Source organism: Haematobia irritans, chromosome 2 (assembly GCF_050003625.1).
Source record: "Haematobia irritans isolate KBUSLIRL chromosome 2, ASM5000362v1, whole genome shotgun sequence".
Taxonomy (NCBI): domain Eukaryota; kingdom Metazoa; phylum Arthropoda; class Insecta; order Diptera; family Muscidae; genus Haematobia; species Haematobia irritans.
In genome coordinates, this window is record NC_134398.1 from 226387137 (window position 1) to 226412492 (window position 25356).

A 25356-nucleotide genomic window follows, 5' to 3' on the forward strand; every position below is an offset into this window, starting at 1 on the left:
TTCACGTTGTTTAAATAGTTAAGCCAATATTGAAGAGCTAAAATTATATCAAATATACTCAAAATTTCAATTGCCTACGAGCGTATGCTAGCTACTAGAGCTCGACCGAAGCGGGTTTTTTTGCCGAAACCGATGTTCGGCAAAAAAGGCAAAAATCGGCCGAAGCCGAAACCGTTTATTTTCCTCAAATTTGTAATTAAAGAAATTTGGTGTGTTGTATTTATTTATTTATTTATTTTTATTTTTTTTTATTTTCATCATGTAATTTGAAGCCATATAGCGGCCAATTTATATATGTAAATTACAACGGACTACTAACTATGAATAAAGTATAATTCAAGTTATGACAATGTGAGAACATATGCGTGTATATAATAAGTATAAATATGTATATAGTTCAATATTATAATATATTTTTTTTTTTCAACAAATGCATAAATGCAACAATAAAAGGTAATACAGTCCAGTAGTTTGATATTATAATGACAAAAAAAGGATTTTTTGTTTTTATTTTTTTACGTTATATTTGTACAAATTCATCATTTGCACAATTCAATATAAAATAAATTATTCAAAAAGCTTCGGCTTCGGTTAATCGGCCTCTTGACCAGCGTTGCCAGAATTGTTTCACCAAAAACCGCTAGATTTGTTCAAAAAACTAGCCAAAAAAAGCTAAAAAAATGTTAAAAAATAGCTAGAAAAAAAGCTAATTTTTTTTTTGTATCAAAAGTCACATTTTTGATTGAAATTTAACAAACTTAATGGCTTTATTTCACTTAAAATTCATATTATTTTAATTGTATTCATTTTATTTTCATTTCTGTGAGACTGTAAGAAAATCTATATTATATTAGCTATGTTTGCGTACTCGATACATTTTGATTACTATCACAAATTTTTACTGGAAGTCCTTCGTTTATATTTCCTAGTAAAACCTTTTTTCCCAGTAAACTTGCGATTATCAGCTAGTTAATCATCAACAAGTCCAATATGCGATATATTGCACAATGTCACATAGAACTGCATTAGAAAATATCAATATATTTCGTTTTAACTGAATTAATGATAAAGTCGTGAACGTGTACACTTCTCCTAATATTACCCAAGAGAATAAAACCCATTCTAACTGTCTTGCAAGTTTATACTGAATAACTTTTATTCGAAAATTTTCCATACAAACCTATTGTTGTCCAATTTTCGTAAATGTAAATCCTTTCCATTAATAAATAGCAGATTTGTTTTGATCTTATCACTACGATTTTTTTTATTGCATTTTTTTATGTTAAAAAAAAATAATACCACATTCAAAACTTTATTATTAATTTATTTATTATTATTATATAATTTCTATGTTCGGTTCCAAAGATTTTGTACACTAATGATTTTGGTATTGATTCCAAGTCAAATTTGAATTTATTCGTTTTTTTTCAGCTTTTTTCTTCATGAGCTATCATGCTTTAAAAACGTGCTAACGACAACTTAAATTTCCATATTCAGACTCGACTTTAAGTAGAAATTATTCTATGTTACGTTTTTAAAATAAAATGTTAAAAAAAACCTCTTCTATTTTTGAACGCTATTTTGGTTTGTGGTCAAGATACAAAAACTCCACATATTTAAAGCCTATTTCATGTTTCATGAAAAGATACCCATTTGTAAGTTGAATCACTTAACTATAAGGACAAAACGACTTTATCGGCTTTTGGACAAGGAAAACAGTTTATATAAGAGGAATTCACCAATGCTTTATAACCAAAATTCGCGTTCATATTTTAAGGACATGAAATCTTCGGCCTCACGAAAATATTTGTTCAGTGTACAAAGCAATTCACATTTCACAATTCAGATAAAAACGAAGTTTTATCCATATTTCAATAGGAACATGTCGAAAATAAAAAAAGCCAAAAATAGCTAAAAGGGTCATGAAAAAAAGCCAGAAAAAAAGCTAAAAGCTAAATGCATTTTTTTCCCGCTAAACGTCTTCAAAAAAAGCCAAATATAGCGGGAAAAAAGCTAAATTGGCAACGCTGCTCTTGACGCCGAAGGCCGATTCGTGGCCGATTATCGAGCTCTACTAGCTACATCGCATTCTTTTCTAAGACATTGTGATATTTTTTGTAAAAGTTCGTCAAATGACGACTTCTTAGTAGCGTAATCAACAAACATTAAATAATAAATTACATGGGATTATAATGCTGTATTCTCATCTTCGCTTCATCACTTAATTTATAAACATGATCATTTCTTTTGTTTTTATAGATACCGTTGTAATTTCAAATATTTCAGATAATTTCATAAGCGTTGTATGCTTTTTTTTCAACACGATCATTCAATTGAACTTCCATTACTTCGTTTCATTTAGCTGTCGGTATTATGGACAAAGCGTGACTGAACATGTTATTATTTCTGACGTACACTATTAGTCAATTAGGATTTCCCTGCACTATGTCACTGATATCTACTGCTAGCTGACATGAATGCTGGTTAAATGAATATGAAAAAAAAATGTTTATAAAAATTAATAACAAAAACTGTAAACAATTAATTAAGCTTTTGTAATGGTTATTTTATACAATCTCCGAAAGAGAAAAAAAAACAAAAACAAATGATTCATACTGGAATAGAATTTTTTCAGTAGATATACGACCAGATTTTAATATTAGTAGTAAATATCATAGAAATTGATGAAGTAGTATTGATCTTCCTTTTTTGCATGCATACTGGTTTATATATTTTATAAAATTTTCCTGGTGTCCACAATGCGTTGATAATGAATACATCGAAAAAGTTGGCAGTGATACATTGGAATCTTTAATGAATATTTAACATAACATAGCATGCTGTAAACACATAGCTTGTACAAAATTGCTACATGATATTCTACTCTAAATATCGTGGGTTGGAATTATTTGCCTATTGAGTTACCGACATTTTCACACTCTAATAATGCTTTTGGAATTTTTTCGGTTGACACTGGTTATTTTTCTATTTTTGTGTTGCTTTAACACGGATAATTGGATATATCTTTGTGATCAGCTGGGGAGTCGAATATACTATGGTTAAGTGATTTTTTTTTGTAATTTAGGTAATCTATTTTTTTTTAATTTTTGAATTTAATTATTTTCTATAATTCAGGTATTTTGTTTAGCTATGTAATATGATTTTTTGGCCTTTGAGGCTTTTGTATTACTTTGTGGATAAATAAATAAAGGTTAGCTCAGATATTAAAATTCCAACACCATTCATTATACCACGGTGGGTTCAAGTAGTTATTTTTAGGATAAACTGAAATAAATTAGAATATTGGCATTTAGTATGAGAATTGGTCTTGAGGTAACATACGAAGTACTATGAAATGACACTGACGACAATTTTCATGTAGTTTCTTTTGGCTTTATCTGCCAGTTAACAGAAAATAAATTGAAAATATCTTCTCCCCGATTAACGTTAACTGAAACAACTTCGGCCGTTAAATTCCTAACTGGCATATGGGATATATAGGCAAGATGGCAGATATATCCATAGTACGGTTTAAAAGTTTGTTAGCTAACGTAGCTCTAAAATGAAAATGGGTTGAATTAGGAAAGAAAGAATAAATAAAACAAATTAAAATAAAAAATATATTGAAACTGATAACAGACAAATAAATCAATTTTTAAGAATTTTGTTAATCTACAATAAAAAATTGCATTTTATAAATAAAATAAGCCCTCAATAAATCGATTACAATTAAAATGTCCAATAAAACATTAATTTGAAGTCATGGTTTTGATTAGAAGTGTGCATGTGACACAAAATTGTCGTTAATCACGCTGACAGCAACGGCGTGAGTGTGCGTGATTAACCAACCAAATGTCGTGCGTAAGCGTGAGAAACGAAAATAATATCCTCGTGAGTGTGCGTGAGTAACGAATTTTCGAAAAACACGCTCACGAAAATAATCCCGGTTACGAACATAAAATACTTACGAGTTGAATTCATTTATAATTTTTGTGACATCCTTGGTGGTAAGAGTTTTATAACGCACTCAATTTTAACCATACTCATGTTTTCAGTCAGGTTCTATAGGTAAATCACTCATAAAATTATTCGTGAGTCACGACATTTTTCGTGATTCCCGACATTAAAAAGATTTTCGTGCGTGAGTACAAATTTTATTTTCGTGAGCGTGCATGAGCCCTACCAAAAATATCGTGCGTGAGTGTGCGTGAATAAGATTTCTCTGTGGTGAGTGTGCGTGAGCAAAATATTACTCACGTGCATACCTCTAGTTTTGATTCCACCATTTTTTTTACATAAATCAATACCAAATTTCTGGCAGAAAAGTGAAGGATAAATTAAATAGCATTAAATCGATTACAATCGTAATGATCAATAAAAAATTCATTTTAAGTCTTTGTTTGATTTCCGCCCCCCTTTTTTTTAACTAAAATCAATACGAAATTTCTAGTAGAAGTTAAGATGTAATAATTGACTAAAAATAAACGCTGTCTTGATACCGTGATTAATAGTCATCAAAGTCAAAATTATTGAAAATAAATATAAAGTTCTTAGTAAAGGGGTTTCCCCATGGAGTTAATTTTTTTTTTGTTTAAATCAGATTTCTGTAAAAAATCTAATCTTTTTAAAAGGAATCATTATCTGATCGGAAAGTTCCACAATAACAGTTACATTGTGTCATCGTTTGCTATAATACATTGAACTCTTGATGATGATGATGATGATTATGATGAATGACTGGTAACGGAGTGGCGACGCTATATTTTATTGTACATTAACAATTCATTCAGTAAAAATTTTCTAAAAAGATAAGAAACAGAGACTAAAAATAAAAACTGTAGCGTAACGCAAAACCAATATGGGAAAAACACAAATATTAAGAGTTGATAAAACAATAAATGAATCAAGGGTTTTTGCCAATTGAAATATGGCAAAAACAAAAACACTTGACTATACATATTTGTATGTAAGGCTAAAACTCTGTTTCTTAGCCACAACATAATCAGCAATAAATCTGTAAGAGCACATTTTAAACAGTTGTATACCATAATGGATGAGTTATTTTCATACGTTGAATGGGGAAATCCATACGTCAAGAGGCCAAAGTCTGAACGAAAAAAGAAGACCGTCCGTTCCATTCAGTGTCTCACTTATCAAATGATAGACTTAAATAAGGTATTAACCGTATGCACTCATACATCATGTTTAATGTGTAAAATTGTGTTTTTTTCTTCTGCGATATGCAAAATTATTACCCTGGATTTAAAGTGCTATCACCACCCAAAATATAACTTAACCACTTGCCCATGGTAAACATTAAAATAGGCATCTTTTTTTTGTTGCTTTAAACAGGGTTTCCTATTATTTGTTGTTAGTATTTTGATTTTGAAGTCACACTTTTGATTTACCAATACTGGTTTGCGGCTTAAAACACGAGTCCAAACAAACAAAACAAAAAACAATAAAAAAGTGAACGATTTTGTGTTTTTTTTTTTTTTTTTGGAAATACCCACCCAATATATTAATTAAAGCACTGTCATGTCATCACCTTTCCATCCACCAAGCATCATTTTGTTAAACATCATTTATGCTGTATTTCTTTAGATCTTTCTCTATAAAATGGAAAATGCTTGAAAGTTCAAAGTTTTCCTTTAAGGATTCTCAGTCATATACAAAATTTCCCCAATAAATATTCCAACCTATTCTGTTGGCAGTAAATCAAGGGGTTTTACCGGTCATAAGGTGTTCGACCTCCTTTCCTAACAAACATTGGCAGTGTTAACACCATATGCATGTATCTATTATGATGCCGTCGATGAAGACAGCGATGATGATAATGATGATGATGATGGAGTGTATGTATAAACATTTTAGCGCGGGGATTTTCATTGCCAACATTTCATTGTGTGGTGACGGCGTTCGTTGAGGTATTCTGTGGTATAAAGTCACGCTTAAAACCAAATGATGCACAGTAATTCGGAAACGAAAAAAAAAATGTTAACATGTGAAAGTCGAATTGTAAGGAATTTTAGACATGAACATAACCGTTGCAATCACAATGGACTGAATAGTCTAAGTGAGCCTCAATCTTAATCGGGCTGCCACTTTAACCTTAACCTAACCTAACCGTTGCAATTATTGGGGGATGGTGGGAAAATGATATCATTCAGATTCTGATCTGATATGGACATGGTTTAGTATTGTGGCTTGCTAGTACTACTTAAATATGTGTCGTAGAGCGAAAAGGACCTCAATTCGTGACCACCCCCAAAAAATCAATATTTCGATGAATATGCTCGAAAAATTCAAATTTTTATATGAAAAACTTATTTTGACCCATAACTCCTATAGCGAAAACGACCGCATTTCGTGACCACCCCCAAAAAATCAAAATTTCGATGAATATGCTTGAAAAATTAAAATTTTGAAAATTTTGAAAATCCTCGAAAAATTCAAGTTATATGAAAAACTTATTTTGGCCATAACTCCTTAAATACGCGTCCTATAGCGACCACTCCCAAGAAATCAAAATTTCGATGAATATGCTCGAAAAATTCAAATTTTTATATGAAAAGCTTCAACTCCTTAAATATGCGTCCAAGAGTGAAAAGGACGTTAGTTCATGACCACACCTCCCAACGCCAGTATTATTTTTCTCTGTTTAATCTACGTAACTATGCCAAAGTGTTCTTGGGAACTAACCAGAAATTATGACACAGATAAAAATTTTTCCATAATCGGATAAAAACCCAGCAAGAAATGGAGCACTATTTCAGTAGGATTGAAAGGGAGAGAGGCAGTACCAACTGCTTTCAAAACAACCGAATCTGCACTGATTTTTGTGGGCGATGTCCCGATTTAGCAGCTTCTACATAGCATTGATATAATTGCTCATTTTAATAGCAATATTGCTCAGAAGTAATATATAATCTTGAGTTTCCTATTTTATAGCATTGTTGGTATGAAGGAAAACAGCACTACTTTTCATGCATCTATACTGCATGAATTGGTTGCAATAACGTAAACGAATGATCATAAACTAGTTTGATTACTCGTCACCGATTCATACAGTGTGGATGCACTGCCTACTTTATTGTATACCGAAAAGCGCAACTAAACTCTTACTGCTGAATTATTTTTTGCTGGGAACCTCACAGATATCAGCAATATGGACGCACGACTTTAAAATAAGACAGGGAAGACAATCATTCGCCACATATTCTTGAAATATGTAAATTAGTTCCCTGAATTACTGTATTAATGGTCTAGCCACATTTTTAAGTGATTTGGGCAGTTGTTGTTGTAACAGTTTTTAATGCAATTTCATCCATTTTGTTCTATGCTTTGGTACTTCAACTGGTGTCCAGATCTAGGAACTCTGCGACAAGGGTGTGGGGTGCGTCCAGAGTGATCTGGTGGTGAGTCGGGTAGGTTTAGCTGGGCAAGCGAAAAGGTGACGAGTGTCATGTGGCCTTTGGTTACAGATGGGACACACGTCAGCTACGCTGCTATCAATCTCTGATAAGTAGGAATTGAGGCGGCTGCACTTGCCTGATCTTAATTGTGCTAAAATCACCCTTGTCTGCCGTGGGAGGTCTCTTTCCTCCGGTGCTATGCGCGGTGGTCGGACTCCGAGAAGAGGATTAACCTTGTAGCTTCTCACCGCTTCAGCTACAATATCCTCATGAATCCTGTTCAAACCTGTCTGATGTGCTGCCTGATCTAGAGGCTCACTTTTGTAACGCTGGATCTCGCGCTCTAGAAGGTGAAGATCAACCTTTACATTCCTGGGAGGAGCTTGCCTATCTACAAGATGGTGATTTGGATGACAACTTCGATAGCAACCCCAGAGTACTGTTTTGGCAACATGTAATTGTGTCGACGCACCGGGATGATCTTGGTCTCCACATAAAGGTGATCCAGTGGTGTACTGCGGAGACATACTGTTGCAGTTCTAGGGCAGCGTTCTAACAGATGTGGATGTTATTACATTGCGTGTCGCTTGTTTGGGGGTGTCCACACTGGCGCTGCATAGTTTACCACTGACTGGCCAATTGCCTTATAAGTAGTCAACAAGGTTTCTTTGTCCGCACCCCAAGTGCTGCCGGCAAGCGACTTAGGGACCTTGTTTCTACCGCGGAGCTTGTTACAAATTGCAGTGGCATGGGCAGACGACTTAAACAAGCTGTGTCGAATGTTACCCCGAGTATCTTGGGGTAGTTTAGTGTCGGAATTATTTCGCCATCGACTATAACATTTAATTGCCTATGTACTTCCGCCGTCCATTTAGTGAACAGTGTGGCTGAGGATTTGGTGGCAGATATCCTCAAATTCCTAGCAGTGAAATAACTGGTAAGATCAGCAATGTAGACGTTTAAACGACCGCATATGTCATCAACAATGGGCCCGTATGCCATGATTGTACAGTCGTCCGCATATGATACAATCTCGACGCCGTCAGGAGGGGGTGGAATCGAATTGGGCAGTTGATTTGATGATCATTGTCGAATTAAGTAACATGAAGTCCTCCTTAGTGTCATTGTTTAATTTTTCCAAGTTTTAATGCCCATCACGCACTTATGCTAGTAATGAGTTTTTCAAACTTTTGTGTAAAAGAGTGCTTTCATCTGAGTGTATGTCCCACTCGCCCACTGCGGTTCCTTTGAAAAAAAAAAATGTTGACCATAGCCATAGCATAACCTTTCTGTCGTCGTTGCGATAACTCGGCTACCCCAAAAAGACAATAAATGCAATATGACATTACGTGCAAAGTGTATGGGTTCTTGAAGTGTCTGCAAATTTTTTAGAGCCTAGATTTTTATTTTCAATTTGAGCCACTGTCCAGTATCGCCTTACTGTAAACTAGCAATAATAACAAAGAAACGGTCTCTCTGGCAAAGTGAACCGAATGAATTTTTGTTTTGTTTCCTTTAAACGTGATTATGCATTTCTTTCTTTAAGAAAAAATAAGGGAAATTCCGACTTTCGTATATGTTTTGGCATTTTAAACGTGAAATGCGAAAGTTGATGGGTTTTCCGAATGCACTCGGTAACGACAAGAAATCAAGTCAATAATTTACTGTTTGCAGTGTGTTGTGCTTATTGAAATCCCAGCTATTCACATAAGCCCTGTCAATAATACCATACGACAATCAATTTGTACGTACGTTGGCAGGGGTTATTATCATTTGGGAATTTTGTTGTTAAATCATCCCCTCCCCCACACACATATGACGCGAGACATCATCACCAAGTTTAAATGTAGGTCTGTGGCCACATTACGCAAAGATTCCATTGAAATTTCCGTGTGTGAATATTATGGCAAACTTCTTGGGTTATTTTGAAGTTCGCATGCGCACATGACTCAAAGTCTAAAAGTCTCACTGGAATATCCTATTTTTTCAATTAGTATTAAAAAAATCCCATTAACTTTGTGGGTTTGTTAGGCAAATGACTTATTTGATTTGGCTTAAAGATTTCATGTGTAGAAAAGTTCTAATACAAAGTATAAAAGTCTTTTCCGTAGAATAAAAAATAAATAAATTCCAAAAATTTCTTTTATGACTAAAATTTCTAAACAATTGAATGAAACAATAGAAACCGAAAACGAACCAATTTATCCGGTTTGAAATTCAATATTTAATTATTAATAATCATTGTTTAAAGTAAATTATGAATTTGTTAGACAAAGACGATTGAGAATATTTTGTGTTTTTTTGTATGATATCAAAACAAAAGTTCACAAGATCTCATCTCAAAGCCAATTAGAATTGTTGTACATATTTACAAATCAATGAACTTTTACGCCTTTGATAAAAGAATTCCCAAGAAACTTTCAAGTCAAAGTAGGTGTGTGTTTTTTTTTTTCTTTTAAATATTTAAAACATTGGTATGTTGCAGAGTTTATGGCGTTTTAATTTGAAAAATCCCCAATAACTACAACTACAGATCTCGAAAACATGCTTTAACAACATGCTTCAACAACTGATCAAACATTAGAAAATACCAGCAACATTTTTCAATATTGAGAGTTTGTTCTGCTGCTGCTGCTGCTTAATAAAGACAATTGGGATTTTCCTTAATTATTTCATATGAAAGTATACGGAAATCCATAAGTATACAACAACAACAACAGCAGCAGATCTTAAGCAAGCAGTGAATTTAATAATTGTGCTTAATGTCATTCTCAAGTCTCAATTGGTTTTTGCTTGCTTTTTGAGAAATACCGACGAAAATGATAATTATCTTTGTAAATAATTTAGACGAAATTCCTATAAGAAAGTCATTCAAATCATTGGAAGTAAGAATTGAATAGCTAATGTTACATTAGAAGGTCTTAAACAGTGTTGTCAGTATTTTTCTGGCTCTTGTCCCCAAATTAGGATGTTTTCGTGCCCAAAAATGTCCAATTTAAATTTAACAAAATTTTCTATAGAAATAAAATTATGACAAAAAAAGGAAACGAGACATGTTTGTACGAATTTATTTCGGCATAAGCCGGCTATCGTGTAAACCTTTTTTCGGAAGGTTCAAGTGTGGTTCACTTTTGGGTTTAGTGAACTGCCTGAATTTATTCTGATAATTGGTTGATAGTTTTGCTGCAAGTAGAGGATGCTGATGAGGAGGAATGTGGTAATTCCAAAACGTGCGTCCATCCAACCATCTTGCAGTCTATAGGGCTTTGCCCAAATAAATTTGACAAATATTGTTTTCCTCTGTTGTTGAAGCTACACTTCTAGTTTAGTCAATGCATGGTTTTAAGCTGAAATCAAAAAAACAACAACAGAAATGAAATTTTGCCGAAAATTTTCTATAGAAATAAAATTTTGCCGAAAATTTTCTATAGAAATAAAATTTTGAAAAAAAAAAAAATTGTTGACAAATTTGTTATAAAAATAAAATTTTGACAAATTTTTTTATAGAAATAAAATTTTGCCGAAAATTTATTATATAATTAAAATTTTGACAAAATTTTCTATAGAAATAAAATGTTGACAAAATTTTGTATATAAATAAAAAATTGACAAAATTCTTTATAGAAATACAATTTTGAGGAAATCTTCTATAGAAATAAAATTTTGACAAAATTTTCCTTAGAAAAAAATTGGCAAAACTATCTATAGAAATAAAATTTTGACAAAATTTCTATAGACATAAAATTTTGACAAAATTTTCTATACAAATAAATTTTTTTATAGAAATAAAAGTTTGAGGAAATTTTTTTAGAAATAAAATTTTAACAAAATTTTCTATAGAAATAAAATTTTAACAAAATTTTCTATAAGAATAAAATGTTGACAAAATTTTCTATAGAAATAACATTTTGACAAAATTTTCTATAGAAATAACATTTTGACAAAATTTTCTATAGAAATAAAATTTTGACAAAATTTTCTATAGAAATAAAATTTTAACAAATTTTCTATAGAAATAAAATTTTAACAAAATTTTCTATAGAAATAAAATTTTGACAAAATTTTCTATAGAAATAACATTTTGACAAAATTTTCTATATAGAAATAAAATTTTGACAAAATTTTCTATAGAAATAAAATTTTAACAAATTATAGAAATAAACTTTTGACAAAATTTTCTATAGAAATAAAATTTGACAAAATTTTCTATAGAAATAAAATTTTGACAAAATTTTCTATAGAAATAACATTTTGACAACATTTTCTATAGAAATAACATTTTGACAAAATTTTCTATAGAAGTAAAATTATGACAAAATTTTCTATAGAAATAAAATGTTGACAAAATTTTCTATAGAAATAACATTTTGACAAAATTTTCTATAGTAATAAAATGTTGAGAAAATTTTCTATAGAAATAACATTTTGACAAAATGTTCTATAGAAATAACATTTTTACAAAATTTTCTATAGTAATAAAATTTTGACAAAATTTTCTATATAGAAAGAAATTTTGACAAAATTTTCTATAGTAATAACATTTTGACAAAATTTTCTATATAGAAATAAAATTTTGACAAAATTTTCTATAGAAATAAAATTTTGACAAAATTGTCTATAGAAATAAAATTTTGACAACATTTTCTATAGAAATAAAATTTTGACAAAATTTTCTATAGAAATAAAATTTTAATAAAATTTTCTATAGGAATATAATTTTCACAAAATTTTCTATAGAAATAGAATTTTGACAAAATTTCCTATACAATAGAATTTTGGCAAAATTTCCTATAGAAATAAAATGTGTTGCCAGTATTGGGGGAAACTCCCCAATATTGCCAACACTGGTCTAAAGAATACTTAACAAAAAGAGACAATTTTTATTTAATTATGTCGTAAAATTAATAAATCAATTAAAATACATATTAAATTTAATTTTAATCAGAACAAAATTTCTTCCATGCATGGAAGAATAAAGATTGAGTTACATGTGATGCGTTAATGCGTCCGTTGATTGAAGAGTTGAATTTTCTGTTCGAAAGCAATAATTTGATTAGAGTGCTTCAAACTGAAAAAATCAACCCTTCCATCAATGGACGGATTAACGCATGGTATGTAACTCAACCTTAAGTTTAAATTAATATTTTTGGGGCTATTAAGTTGTCCTTGTATTTAAGCAATGCTACATGAGGATAGTCCTGAATAATGGTAATATTAAGTGATTATCTTAAAAAATCTACGAACCCCCAAAATTGTATCAAATATTTCATAATGAGTATTCAATTTGGTTGGTAAAGTTTTGGTAGATTTTTTTTTTCAAAACAATAGTTTCGGATGTAAGATAGACGGATGCAAACTATTTTCAAAATTCTAATTTAGCCGTTTACATGCTTAATTAGACAAAAAAACACGTATTGCAAACATTTTTGACAAATAAACTCTTGAGATTTGATTTGACAGCAACTTGTAGATTTGTTGGCTGCAAGTTGTCTGCTGTTTACCCAAATCTTTTCAAGATTATTAACAAACATATGTATGTAGTTAGTTATTGACAGTGTTAATTTATTCAACTAATTCAAACAATAAATGAAGATTCTTAGCCACTGCCAGCCACAATACCTATTCAAACAATATATTAAATATCTAACACAACCAAAAAGATGTATGTTGATGAACTAGTCCAAGAAGTAGATAGATCTGATTTTAATAACATTTTTATGACTATTTTAGTTAATATAGAATTCTTGTTTTAACAGCTAGATTACTCACATTTCAGTATGAATGTTTGATTTTGGGGGAAATCCCAAAAGTGTCTCTTTATTTCTTACGATTTTATTTGTATTTCGAGTGGCTTTTTTTGCAATAACGGATTTTGTTTAAAAATAAAGAAATAAAGAAATCAATTCTACTACTTAGATAATTATTGATGAAATTCAATTCAACAAGATACCACCATGACAACAATGACTGTAATATTAGGACCTTTCTAAAACTTTATTTACATTATTTTCATTCAAATATTCTTGCTTAGAATTTCCTCTTTCTCTCCGCAAAATCGCCAACATCCAACATTTCAAAACTCTATGAATAATTCATGATAACAAACACTTCTGTTATAAGAAAGATTTCCTCTCTACATATTTCTTTCTGTTATGAGACTACATGGGATAAATGAATGAATGAATGAATTTCTTGTGGCATTATACAGCAGCAGCAGCCGCAGATTGACATCAGCAAAATTATAAATATTTTTGTGACACTATTCCGATTACAGAAACATATCAAATTTAAAATAGAAAAAACATATTGGTATTTGGAGTTTCCGTAAAAGCTTGGATGACGTTAATAATTAGTCGCCTTGTCGTAAGACAAAATGACTATAAATCTTATACTGTAATCTACGGGAGCAAATGCCACAATATTTAGAAAATAATTGCGGGTTTTTATGATTACACAAGATTTGAAATTGTTTACTCTCAGAAAGTTTTTAAACGATGTAAATTTTAAGGGTCACAAAGTGGTAATAGTGAATATCGTCTTAGGAAAGCCTCAATATGATATCATTATTAATCACTTGAATTCTATACGAATGAGAATGATAACAAATTATGGATCTACTGGATGCTTTCAGAGTAAATATGGTGTCAGGTCTATTAAAGTTGCAGAAGGCTCTAAGCAGTAGCAAGGCCGCATTTTTCCCCACCAACAACTGAGTAACCACTAGAGATTCCTCCAGCATTATCGGTAATCAAAATCTTACTGCTTGCAGCATTACCAGGTGCCCTTATTATACATTTTTTTTTGGTTATATAGAAGCCAGGAGGAATTAATATAAGCAGAGAGAGAGAGTGGTAGAAAAAGGCCGAGAATAAAAGCTAACTATAAGAGAGACCAAAATCTATAAATAGAAATGACAGCGAAACCCTCGCGCTTTTAAAGTATATTTCTGGTGAAGCTATTATTTTTGACGAGCTTATATACTTGCGACGAGTACTTATTTCGTCTGCTGGTAATCTTGCCATACTTGTTAGAATTCTACCGAAAATGGTAGATTTTTTACTGTTTGGTATATTGGTAAAATTCTTGATTTTTTTTTGTAGATTTTGCAAAATATATCTCTCTAAATCAGAGATGGTCTGTATCAAACATTTTTAGGTTTGCGACTGTCGCAAAGTTGTAAACGTCACATACGCGTCGTAAATGTAGAAAAAGTAACAAAAGTCGCAAACTCAAAATACTTTAGTCGCGTCAGCTAGGCAGCGAATTCGATGATACCCAAGACGATGGTATGTGCGAAGAGGTTGCAATTCTTAGGAATGTTCACAATTTTCGGTTTTTTGTCCCCACATTTTCCCTATTGCCTTTTGCACGAGTACAGGGTAACCGTGGATTTTCTCGTCCTTTCTTAGCTTTAAGTTCAGTCTCCTGTCCAATATAACCCCAAGGTATTTTGCACACTCACCAACGGGAATTTCGATACCACCTAAGAAAATAGGCTTGCCATGGAAAAACTTTCACAAATTTCTGTAGAAACTCACAGCGAATGCTCTCAAACTAAATTAAAAAATGTTCAGGATTTCTTCTATTCAAAATTTGGTTTTCTACAGTAGGTTTACGACTTTTGCGACATACGTATTATACCGTCGCAAATGTATGTCGCAAAAGTCACAGTTTGTGACAGGCCAACCCTGACTCTAAATAAGGGATACATAAATTTTCTATAAAAATACAATTTACGGCAATTTTCATGTAGCTCCGTTAGCCTTTAAATGTCAATTAACAAAAAGAAAATTTCAAATATCTTCTCTCCGGTTAACTTTAACTGAAAAATTGTCGGCAGTTAAGTTCCTAACTGGCATATGGAATATATAGGCAAGACGGCAGCTATGTCCATAATACGGTTTAAAAGTTCGTTAGTTAACGGAGCACTAACGGCGCTTCATGAAAATGGGCGTTAGACCAACTTTTCAATACAAATAACATTTTGACAAAATTTTCAATAAAAAAATTGATGAATTTTCATTACAAAAATTGACAAAATTTTTAATAGAAGTAAAATTTTGACAAAATTTTCTACAGAAATAAATTGTTGGCAAAATTTTCAATAGAAATAACATTTTGGCAAAAATTTCTATAGAAATAAAATTTTGGCAAAAATTTCTATAGAAATAAAATTTTGGCAAAATTTTCTATAGAAATAAAATATCGAAAAAATTTTCTATAGAAATAAAATTTCGAAAAAAATTCTAAAGAAATAAAATTACGAAAAAATTGTCTATAGTAATAAAATTTTGATTTTTTAAGTTTGGTAAATTTTTCTTCAAATTTTGGTAGATTATTTTTGGCACGAGTGGTAACCGTGATGCTTGCACATGTCCATGTAAAAGTAGTATAGTAGGACGAAATAGACTTTATAATCGATTCTTTCTGCGTATGTTTCAGGCAACGAAGATCTTGCCCAAGCACTGTAACCTGATGTTGTTGTTATGTCTATCTTTATATATTGCACGTTGTGACGGGAAAAGAAGGGGTGATGAAGTCTTCAATCAATTTCTAGGTACCAAAAAAACTGGTCATAACATGCGGTTCATGCCGGGCAAAGATTATAGATTTGAGGAAGATGGGAGATTGGCTTGCGTCATACCAAATGTTGCATTTACCAGATTAGTTTAATACATGTTTGTAATCTTTTAGTTGTCTTTAGTTTTTATTTTTTTAAATGAAAAATTTAATTTTCTTAAAGAAACAATGTTAAATTTTAGGCAACAACACAAAAAAATTAAATTTTCCCCTTTATGGAAATTTATTTCGTGCTATTAATTTCTTTTTATTTGCTTTTTAATGCTATGTCAATACTTGTCGTATACGCGTTTGGTTCGAGTATTAAACTAATGTGGTAAATGGTTTGATGTGCTCAGTAGCCAATCTCCCATCTTCCTCAAATCTATAATCTTTGATGCTGGGTGTCATCATTAGATTAGCGGCTGATTCTATTCTAGATTAGAATTCTATAAGTGGAGTGGACGTTCAACAAAAACTATCCTGAATTGATTTTGACCCTTTATTTTGCTTTTTTATGAATCCAGTAAAGTCGGATTTTAACAAACAATCATGGCATACGATGAAAGGTTCCGTATCAATGAATAGCTAACGAATATTTTCTGCCTGGGCACATTTAAATGCACGACAACACTCATAAAAATGGAAATTTAAAAAGATGAGACATCCTAGAGAAAAATCCGAGGAGTAGAGTTGATATTAGTGGACATATGTCTTAAATTGGTTTTGTCGCATATTTTTTTATGATAGACCATGGAAAATCCAAATGCCATATTTTAACACAAAAAAAAAACGAATGAAAACCTGGCATACGATGAAAGATTCGATATCTTTGAATAACCGATAGTTTATGTCTGGACAAACTTAAGTTAAGGATCACCCACATCAATAGCGAAACTCAATATTTGAATTAAATTTTTTTGTTGGAAAATCTTATTAACCACTGCATAGAATGCAGATTTGGCCCTTGAATGTAAAAAACAGATGGAATACCATCGAAAATAAAATATGTGTGTTGGCATTTCGCACTTTTGTATATGTTTATTACTATTGTTGTTGTTATTATTTGTGGGATAATTTAGCATTTGTTGTTTTGTATTCAGTATTTGCCGTATTTATTGTATAGTATTTCAGATACTACATTTGTATTGTATGAGTTTCTGATATTTTAACTCGTTTTTATTCGATGGGAATTTCACGGGTTTTTCTGTTCATATATAAATAAGCCATACAAATAAATAAGCAAACAAATAATCGAATTGAAACGATACGACCGACCGACCAGCGCTAAAATACAAAAAAAAAAACAGAAACAATACAATACTAAACTTATATTCAATCTTATGTTTATACATACACACGTACGCGTTTGTATGAACGTCTGTATGTATGTGGGGTTAACCAATACTGGCGTAAAACAACAAAACTATGAAAAGCCGCCGTTTGTCCGTCCCGACTTCATCATCATCATCATCAGCCAGTAAGGCATCCAATTTAATCCAATCCATTTATAACTGGGGGCATATATCCACGTACATTTTGATGAATACTACGTAGGTAGGTTGGGGAGTAGAGGAATCAATGTTTTTTCCCAGAGCTTTAAATATAAACTGCAACTTGTTGATATCACCCATACATTCATTCACCCACCCAGTCACCGAGTCAGTAAGTCGATAATATAGATATAGTAGTAGTTTGTGTTTAGTTTTCTTAATTCATTCATATAATATTTTTCGAATTCCGAAAGCTTTTAATGATGACTTTTGGCGGCGAAGCTTGAAACAACCGTTAAATTCAATTTGCTAAATAAACCGTATTCTCTTGAAATCTACTTACAGGTGAAAGATGTGTTCATTTAGCTGCTCAAGCTGGTTACATTGATATTCTGCGCATATTGGTTCTATATGGAGCAGATATAAATGCTAGGGTAAGTTTTCACTATAAAACATTTTCCAATAACAATTTCTAAATGTTGTCTTTGTTGTTTTTGTGCAGGAAGGAAAATCTGGACGTACACCTTTACACATTGCAATTGAATGTTGCAATGAAGATCTGGCCAATTTCCTTTTGGATGAATGCCAAAAGTTGAATTTAGAAACCGCCACATATGCAGGACTCACAGCCTATCAAGTAGCCTGTGTACTGAACAAATCCGAAATGCAAGATATCTTGGAAAAACGTGGCGCTGAACCCTTAACACCACCCGATAGTGATTATGATAGTAGCGACATAGAAACCGATCTTGACGATTCAAAGGTGAGCTTGTAGAAAGAAGTTTGAAATGAACTTAAAATAGTATAAACACACGTCCTTCTACTCCAATTCTCCCATGTAATTTACTGAACTGGCATTCAGATTTAAACAAAAAAAATCAAACAAAAAATTATGTACAAGATAGTATGTAATATTAAACATCAATATGTATTGTCAACCAAAAATCATGAAAACAACTAGAAAAACACATGGAAATTAAAAAAAATATATATACAAAAATCGTTTCTAAAAGAAGAAATCAAAAATAATGCTCATAATGTTTAATTTTTCAAATTGCAAAATAACTTTAAAAAAAATATATATGTAATGTTGTATGTATGTTGTGTGTTCTTGTGTGCTCTAGCTCAGTTATATAAGTTCTATGTTTTAGTAGGGCTAACAGAAGTAATTCTAATATATAAAAATGTATATGTATAGAAAATTGTAAACGGTGTAGCATCTCCATATTATTGCAATATTAAAAAAAATATTAAAATTGTAGCCAACCAACAACATACAATAGTAAAGAAAATTATCATTTTTGCAAATAGTAAAAAAAAAATCTTTTAATCGTATTTGTCTTTTGTAGTGTGTAAATATATGTGTGTATGTATGTATGTGTATGTATTTTAATTTTATTAAGCCTGGTACTATGTTGAGTTCTCAACACGAAAACCTAAATGTAAAAAAGGAAGAGTTACATAATTTCGTCAAAATTTAGGTATAAGTTGAGTAAAATTTCATAAAGTTGAGTAAAATTATTAGCAGGAAACCGAAAAAAAAAACTTTTTTCAGCGTGAAATACAATCATAGTACCACCATTGTAGTCCAATCATATTTTGTCCAGTTACCCAGCAAAATATAATTCAGCAGTAAGAGTTTAGTTACGCTTTTCAGTATACAATAAAGTAGGCAGTGCATCCACACTGCATGAATCGGTGACAAGTAATCAAACTAGTTTATGATCATTCGTTTACGTTATTGCAACCAATTCATGCAGTATAGATGCATGAAAAGTAGTGCTGTTTTCCTTCATACCAACCATGCTGTAAAATAGGAAACTCTAGATTATATATCACTTCTGAGCAATACTGCTATTAAAATGAGCAATTATATCAACGCTATGTAGAAGCTGCTCTAAATCGGGACATTGCCCACAAAAATCAGCGATGATTCGGTTGTTTTGTAAGCAGTTGGTACTGCCTCTCTCCCTTACAATCCTGCTGAAATAGTGCTCCATTTTTTGCTGGAAGCTATAGCCTAACTGAGTTAATTGAGTAAAAACGTGTAAAAAAAAAAACAAATTTTACAGAATCTCATAGTATGCAAATCCAATATTTTCATGAAACCGATGTTTTTGCCAATTTCCGTAGGAGCTCCTCATAAACACAGCGAATAAAACTAGGGCTGTTTTCTTTTAGCACTGGATACCCCAAGCTGTGAAGGACTAAAAGAAAACAGAGTACTCGTTTATCCAGGACATCTCCAAAAATATTCAACACTGTCATCAGCTGTTTAAAAACAATCACAGAAAAGATGAGAAATCTTGAATTTTTAATGTATGAAATGCTCCAATTAGTAATAAATATTTACTGCTGCGATTAGTTATGACACTACCATTTCATGTTTTTTTTTTTTTTTTTGTTTTTTTGACAAACTAGTCACAATTGCTATTGTCACACGAAGAAGCGTCACTTTATCAAAATACAATCTGGCAACATCTGGGCGACTTGCACTGATTAGATGTTCTGGATAGCCCATACAAATTTTGTATCCAGTGCTAAAAGAAAACAGACCTACTGTTGTCTTCAACATTGGTCTAAATGATTGCTTGCGTTCCATAAAATATTGCCTGGTACGCAAAAAAAAAAAAACAATTTTCCTTATAAAGACATCCAAGTAGTTATTAAATAATGATGATAATGACTTCTAAAATGTATAGATAATGACTTCTAAAATATATATATAAGCCATGAGGCTTTATGGAATATCAAATCCATTCTTGCTTGGTATTTGAATATGGACGAAAAATTCTCTTCTACAAAAAACAACAAATGTCAACCGTATAGATGTCGCACAATGCCTGCAGCTTTGGTATTGCCGACGTTGCGGTCGAAGCGCTGTTTTGATAAATTGTTTATGAAGGTATCGGCAGCTATAATATCAAATTGTCTGCCAAAAGATTTAATAGAATGAAAAGATTTATATGAAAGAACATTAGTTATTACAAAGTAGGTTCTAAATCCTATTTTAGAAAAGCCGGCAGATAACTGAACTGGGTGACGCCGACGCAAACTGTATGATATTTGAGAGAAGCGCCGACAAAAACTGCATGATATTAGAGAAATTTTCCTCGTGACCAGCGTTGCCACAACGAAATTATATTTTGGACCAAATTTTTTCCAAAATTGGACCAAAATTCCCTCCAGCGGACCAAATTTCCAATTGCGAAGAAAAATGCCTTAAAACGTATTTTATTGGCGTACATAGTACTTTTATTAAAAAAAGTAAAGTAAACAGAAAGGACTGATATGATTTAGCGGCTGACATATTAATCAAAACGTCGACTTATCAACGTTTTTTTTTTTTTTATTTTGAGAAAATAGACTTTTTGAAAAGGTCGAATTCTAAAGTCAATTTTAGTTGACATCAAAAGTCGAAATTCAATATTACAAAAAGTTGATTTAAACTTCCGACTTAGAGGAAATTAAAGACCACAACAGTCACGCATTTGGTTTATATTGCCTTTGACCCATGAAGACCCTACTTGAGAGAATACAATAGATTTCCGAATTTTTATCCAATTTGCTGTAGTGTTGCTTCGCACCCATAATTTTATGCGGAAAATGTGGTCCATATCGGCCCATATTCTTATATAGCTCAATCTTAATATTCCACTTATTGTGCACATTCGAATATTGGGGTTAAAATTGTCAAAAAAATATAAAACCTGACCCAATATCTAAAACGCGAAATTTTCATTAGATTTTCTGTGATTGAAATGGTATCTAATCTCACACTGAAACAAAAAACATTCACGGTTCCATAGATTTTGTCTTTGCCCTTGTCGACTACAAGGGAAAATTATTTTATGTTTCAAATAAAAAACGACTTTAAAATAAAGTGTTAAATTATATCCCTCATATGCAAAAAAGTTAAAGAAAAATTCTAGCCTACTTTTACCATATAAATTCCTTAGATAAACTGTCAATAAATTATTTTGCATATGGTCATATATTTTTAAACGCTTTTTAGTTTTATACTCAAGATACAAAAATTCAACAATACTATAGATGATTTCATTAATTTTGCAGATTTTTTTTCAGAAGTATTAAAGCCAAGTTGACTTAAGTAAAACGAAATTTTCTTTCATATTAGGATACCCAATTTTAAGTCGAATCGTTTAACAAAAACAGGCAAAACGGCTTCATTGAAAAGTTTATCGACTTCTGGACAAGGAAAAAACTTTATGTCAGAGAAATGAGTGTACTGTGCTAAGCAAAATTCGCATTTAACAACATGAAATATTCGGCCTCACGACAATATTTTTTCAGTGCATAGCTACTATTGAATATGTGATAAAAATTTTAAATACTAGAAAAAAATTATAAATATGACAAAATTTATGAAAATGGACCAAAACGGACCAAATTCCGTTTGGTCCGACCATCGGACCAAATTTAAAAATTAGAAATCTTTTGGACCAATTTTGGTCCGATCGGACCAAAATGGCAACGCTGCTCGTGACTGCCACCTACTGACGCAGTATCGCTTCACAGTTTCGTCCTCTTGTGTTTTTATTCTCTCTGGTTATCCTAGTCCGAAAATGTATTGCTGTGTGCGTGTGTTTCAAACTTTTGGTTTTTTGCGCAAAAAAATACGTTCAATACAGTGAAGTTAATATAAATGATTAACATGTTCATTAATTGCTCGTTCACTGTTTCCGCCATTTTAACACGGTGCAACATATATTTTTGTGTTACACAGCACGTGGAGTATAGTTTTGCAATTCCGAAAAGGACATGTGGCTTACAAAAACAAACCTGCATTTCTTGCAAAGAGAAAATATATAAATTATTTTATCTGATTTTGTTTTAACAATTTTAATCGGCCGCTAACGGCAACAATGGTTTTGTTTAAGCGCTTATTTTTAACATTTTAAATATAAATGCGTTAACACTGTTGTTTCTAATATTTAAAAAAGGAGGCAAACCCCCTAATTTTTCTTAAACAAATTTATTCGGCTACTAACAGCAACAATGGTTTTGTCTAGGCCCTTATATTACAATTTTTTAACTTTTATTAATAATAAAAAAAAAAAAACATGAGGCAAATCTTCCCCCGTATTCATTCTCATCGAAATATCAATAATTATTCTAGGTAATATTAAACAAGTAAAATTTATCATAATAATTTTTTAAGGGATTTATATCTCTACATATATATATGTTAAGTGTCTACATAACATACTAACTAGAGAAATATTATAGTAAAACAAAATGAAAAATAAAAACACACATTAACTTTAGAATATAATAAATCATATAAAAAAAAATATTTTGACTGAGCTGTTATATTATAAATCAAAATCAACCAAAAAATAAAGTTTATATTAATTAAAACCCAAATATAAAATCTGTTTATACTTTTTTTCGAATGCAAAGAGATTTTGGAAAGGTATGTAAGAAAATCGTACATTGTTCTATGTATTGGAAATATTTATGTTCAGTGATATCCTATTATTGTCATTGTTTACGTTTTTATTATTTAAAATAGAGTATTTGAAGTTTTGAAAATCGTACAAATGTAGATTTATTACAATGTCAAAGTAAACCCCCAGATTAGATTACACCAATGCCATTCAGTATAACTTGACTAATTCTATGGGATCATTAGAAACCAAATCTAAACAATATTAAATCATATGATCTTAACATAATTACCAATACTTGTCATTTTTTTCCAATTGCAGTTGTACGATCGCTTTGGTTTTGGTGATCCGGGTTACTTTGTTGGTTACAAGGGTGGTAATGCCATGACGGTGGCTTAATTTTGACTAAATAACCCGACCTTACCCACCTACCCACCTATATACCTAGCTACTTAACAACCGACCGCTTCCACGTGTCTCCCAGCTCCCAAGAAGGATAAACCATAACGAGTTTTTTTATTTTTCAAAAATAAATTTTAATTGTTAAACCCATTCTTAGAATATATATTAAAAAAACAAAAAACAATTTATCTAGCAATCTACTATATCCTCGATACAGTTTACATGTATTATATAATAATTTGATACGAAACCTGACTTTATGTGTATATAATGAATGATTTTATTTTGATTACATTTCTGTGCGCTTGTATCCCAATGCGGGTGAATAGCAAGTGAAAAAGTTTGTAAACGCAAATTAAAATAAATTTGAAACGTTATATGTGTGTATATGTAACTCGATTCTTTTTAAGTATATCCTCTTTGTTTTCTTACCCATTGCAATGAAAATATATTTTTCTCCTTTTATGTAATGTTGAATGTATGTTGATAAATCTATAAGTATGTCATTGAAAAAAATTATAAAACAGAGAATTGGCAATTTTAATCGAATTCTTTTGTATAATAAAAAAGAAATTATGAAATATTCTATAAAAACTAAAAAACCAAATGCCTTTATTTATATGTACTCTGTTTCCAAAGGGGATCCAATACCTTTTTTAATGAAATATATTGGGTAATGCGGGATTGACAACAGATGACGTAGTTCGGGATAGTCATCAGACAATACTGTCATAAGCTCATTCCATAACTTACGCAGTCAATTGTCCTAAGTGTAAACAACATATGGGTATGTTCTGGATTTCCCTTCGAATAGATTTCACCTTCCACTTTGACCCTGCCAACATTTTTTGAATTTGGGGGCGCTTCTGAGAATCCCCACTACGTCGAAAACAATCATATACGACATCAAAAACTCGTCGGAAAAGCGCCGTCACTATTGATAAGTTGTACCACGCCAAGTTACTACGAAAAAGTTTCTCATCAGTGCAATTATTAGGTGCCTATTTAGATCAATTTCGAAGGACGCCAATAAGAACCCCTGCAAACTATCAGAAAAAGTACATTTTAAGATAATTGTAGAAGAATCATTGTGGTCAAGTAAAACACGATTGTGTAGATGTATATTGATTTGATTAAACATTTATAATTTCTTATAAATATGACATTTTTCGGTTTATCTCATCACATTTAACATAATTTTTTGCATTAATAAAAGAATGATGTTGAGTTTTAAGTAGCAAGTTACATATTGCAGCGTCTATCAGCCAGTTTGTTTATTTTCGATGGAGACATCGTGCCTCGAAAAATATTTGAAAAACGATCACTTTATTCTATTTGGAAAGTCGAAAATTGTTCACCATATACCTTTCACAATTTTAAGCGTAATATCTATGTTTTCAGAACTTTATTGTCGTTTTTATTTAAATAAAATATAACAAGCTGTTTGCGCTTGGCGTTTCACAAAAAATAAAATGGCTCTTCTAACAGTAGTGATGGCAAAATACTTTCATGTACATTTTGTAATTTTTGATATGCTTCCCCCATCGCAGTTCGCGATGGTTGTGGTGACATTTACGAGTCTGTGGTAGCGATGAGGATGAAATGGAACTTTGAAATGCTGGCAGGGTAGTACCCACCTTTAAGGTGAGTACTATCCCTGCCAACATTTTTTGAATTTGGGGGCGCTTCTGAGAATCCTCACTACGTCGAAAACAATCATATACGACATCAAAAACTCGTCGGAAAAGCGCCGTCACTATTGAGAAGTTGTACCACGCCAAGTTACTACGAAAAAGTTTCTCATCAGTGCAATTATTAGGTGCCTATTTAGATCAATTTCGAAGGACGCCAATAAGAACCCCTGCAAACTATCAGAAAAAGTGCATTTTAAGGTAATTGTAGAAGAATCATTGTGGTCAAATAAAACACGATTGTGTAGATGTTTATTGATTTGATTAAACATTTATAATTTCTTATAAATATAACATTTTTCGGTTTATCTCATCACATTTAACATAATTTTTTGCATTAATAAAAGAATGATGTTGAGTTTTAAGTAGCAAGTTACATATTGCA

At 31.4% G+C, this 25356-nt stretch overlaps 1 protein-coding gene across 1 annotated transcript in view; it reads left to right on the forward strand.

Annotated features, from left to right (window-relative positions):
• Nucleotides 1-23674, forward strand: part of cact (NF-kappa-B inhibitor cactus) — a 35169-nt gene extending 11495 nt beyond the window's left edge. The window contains exons 5-7 of the mRNA XM_075297678.1: nt 17813-17901; nt 17970-18230; nt 23200-23674. Of these exons, the coding sequence (XP_075153793.1) occupies nt 17813-17901; nt 17970-18230; nt 23200-23277 (428 nt within the window). The 3' untranslated portion in view covers nt 23278-23674. The remainder of the gene's footprint in view (nt 1-17812; nt 17902-17969; nt 18231-23199) is intronic.
• The last annotated feature ends 1682 nt before the right edge of the window (nt 23675-25356 follow it).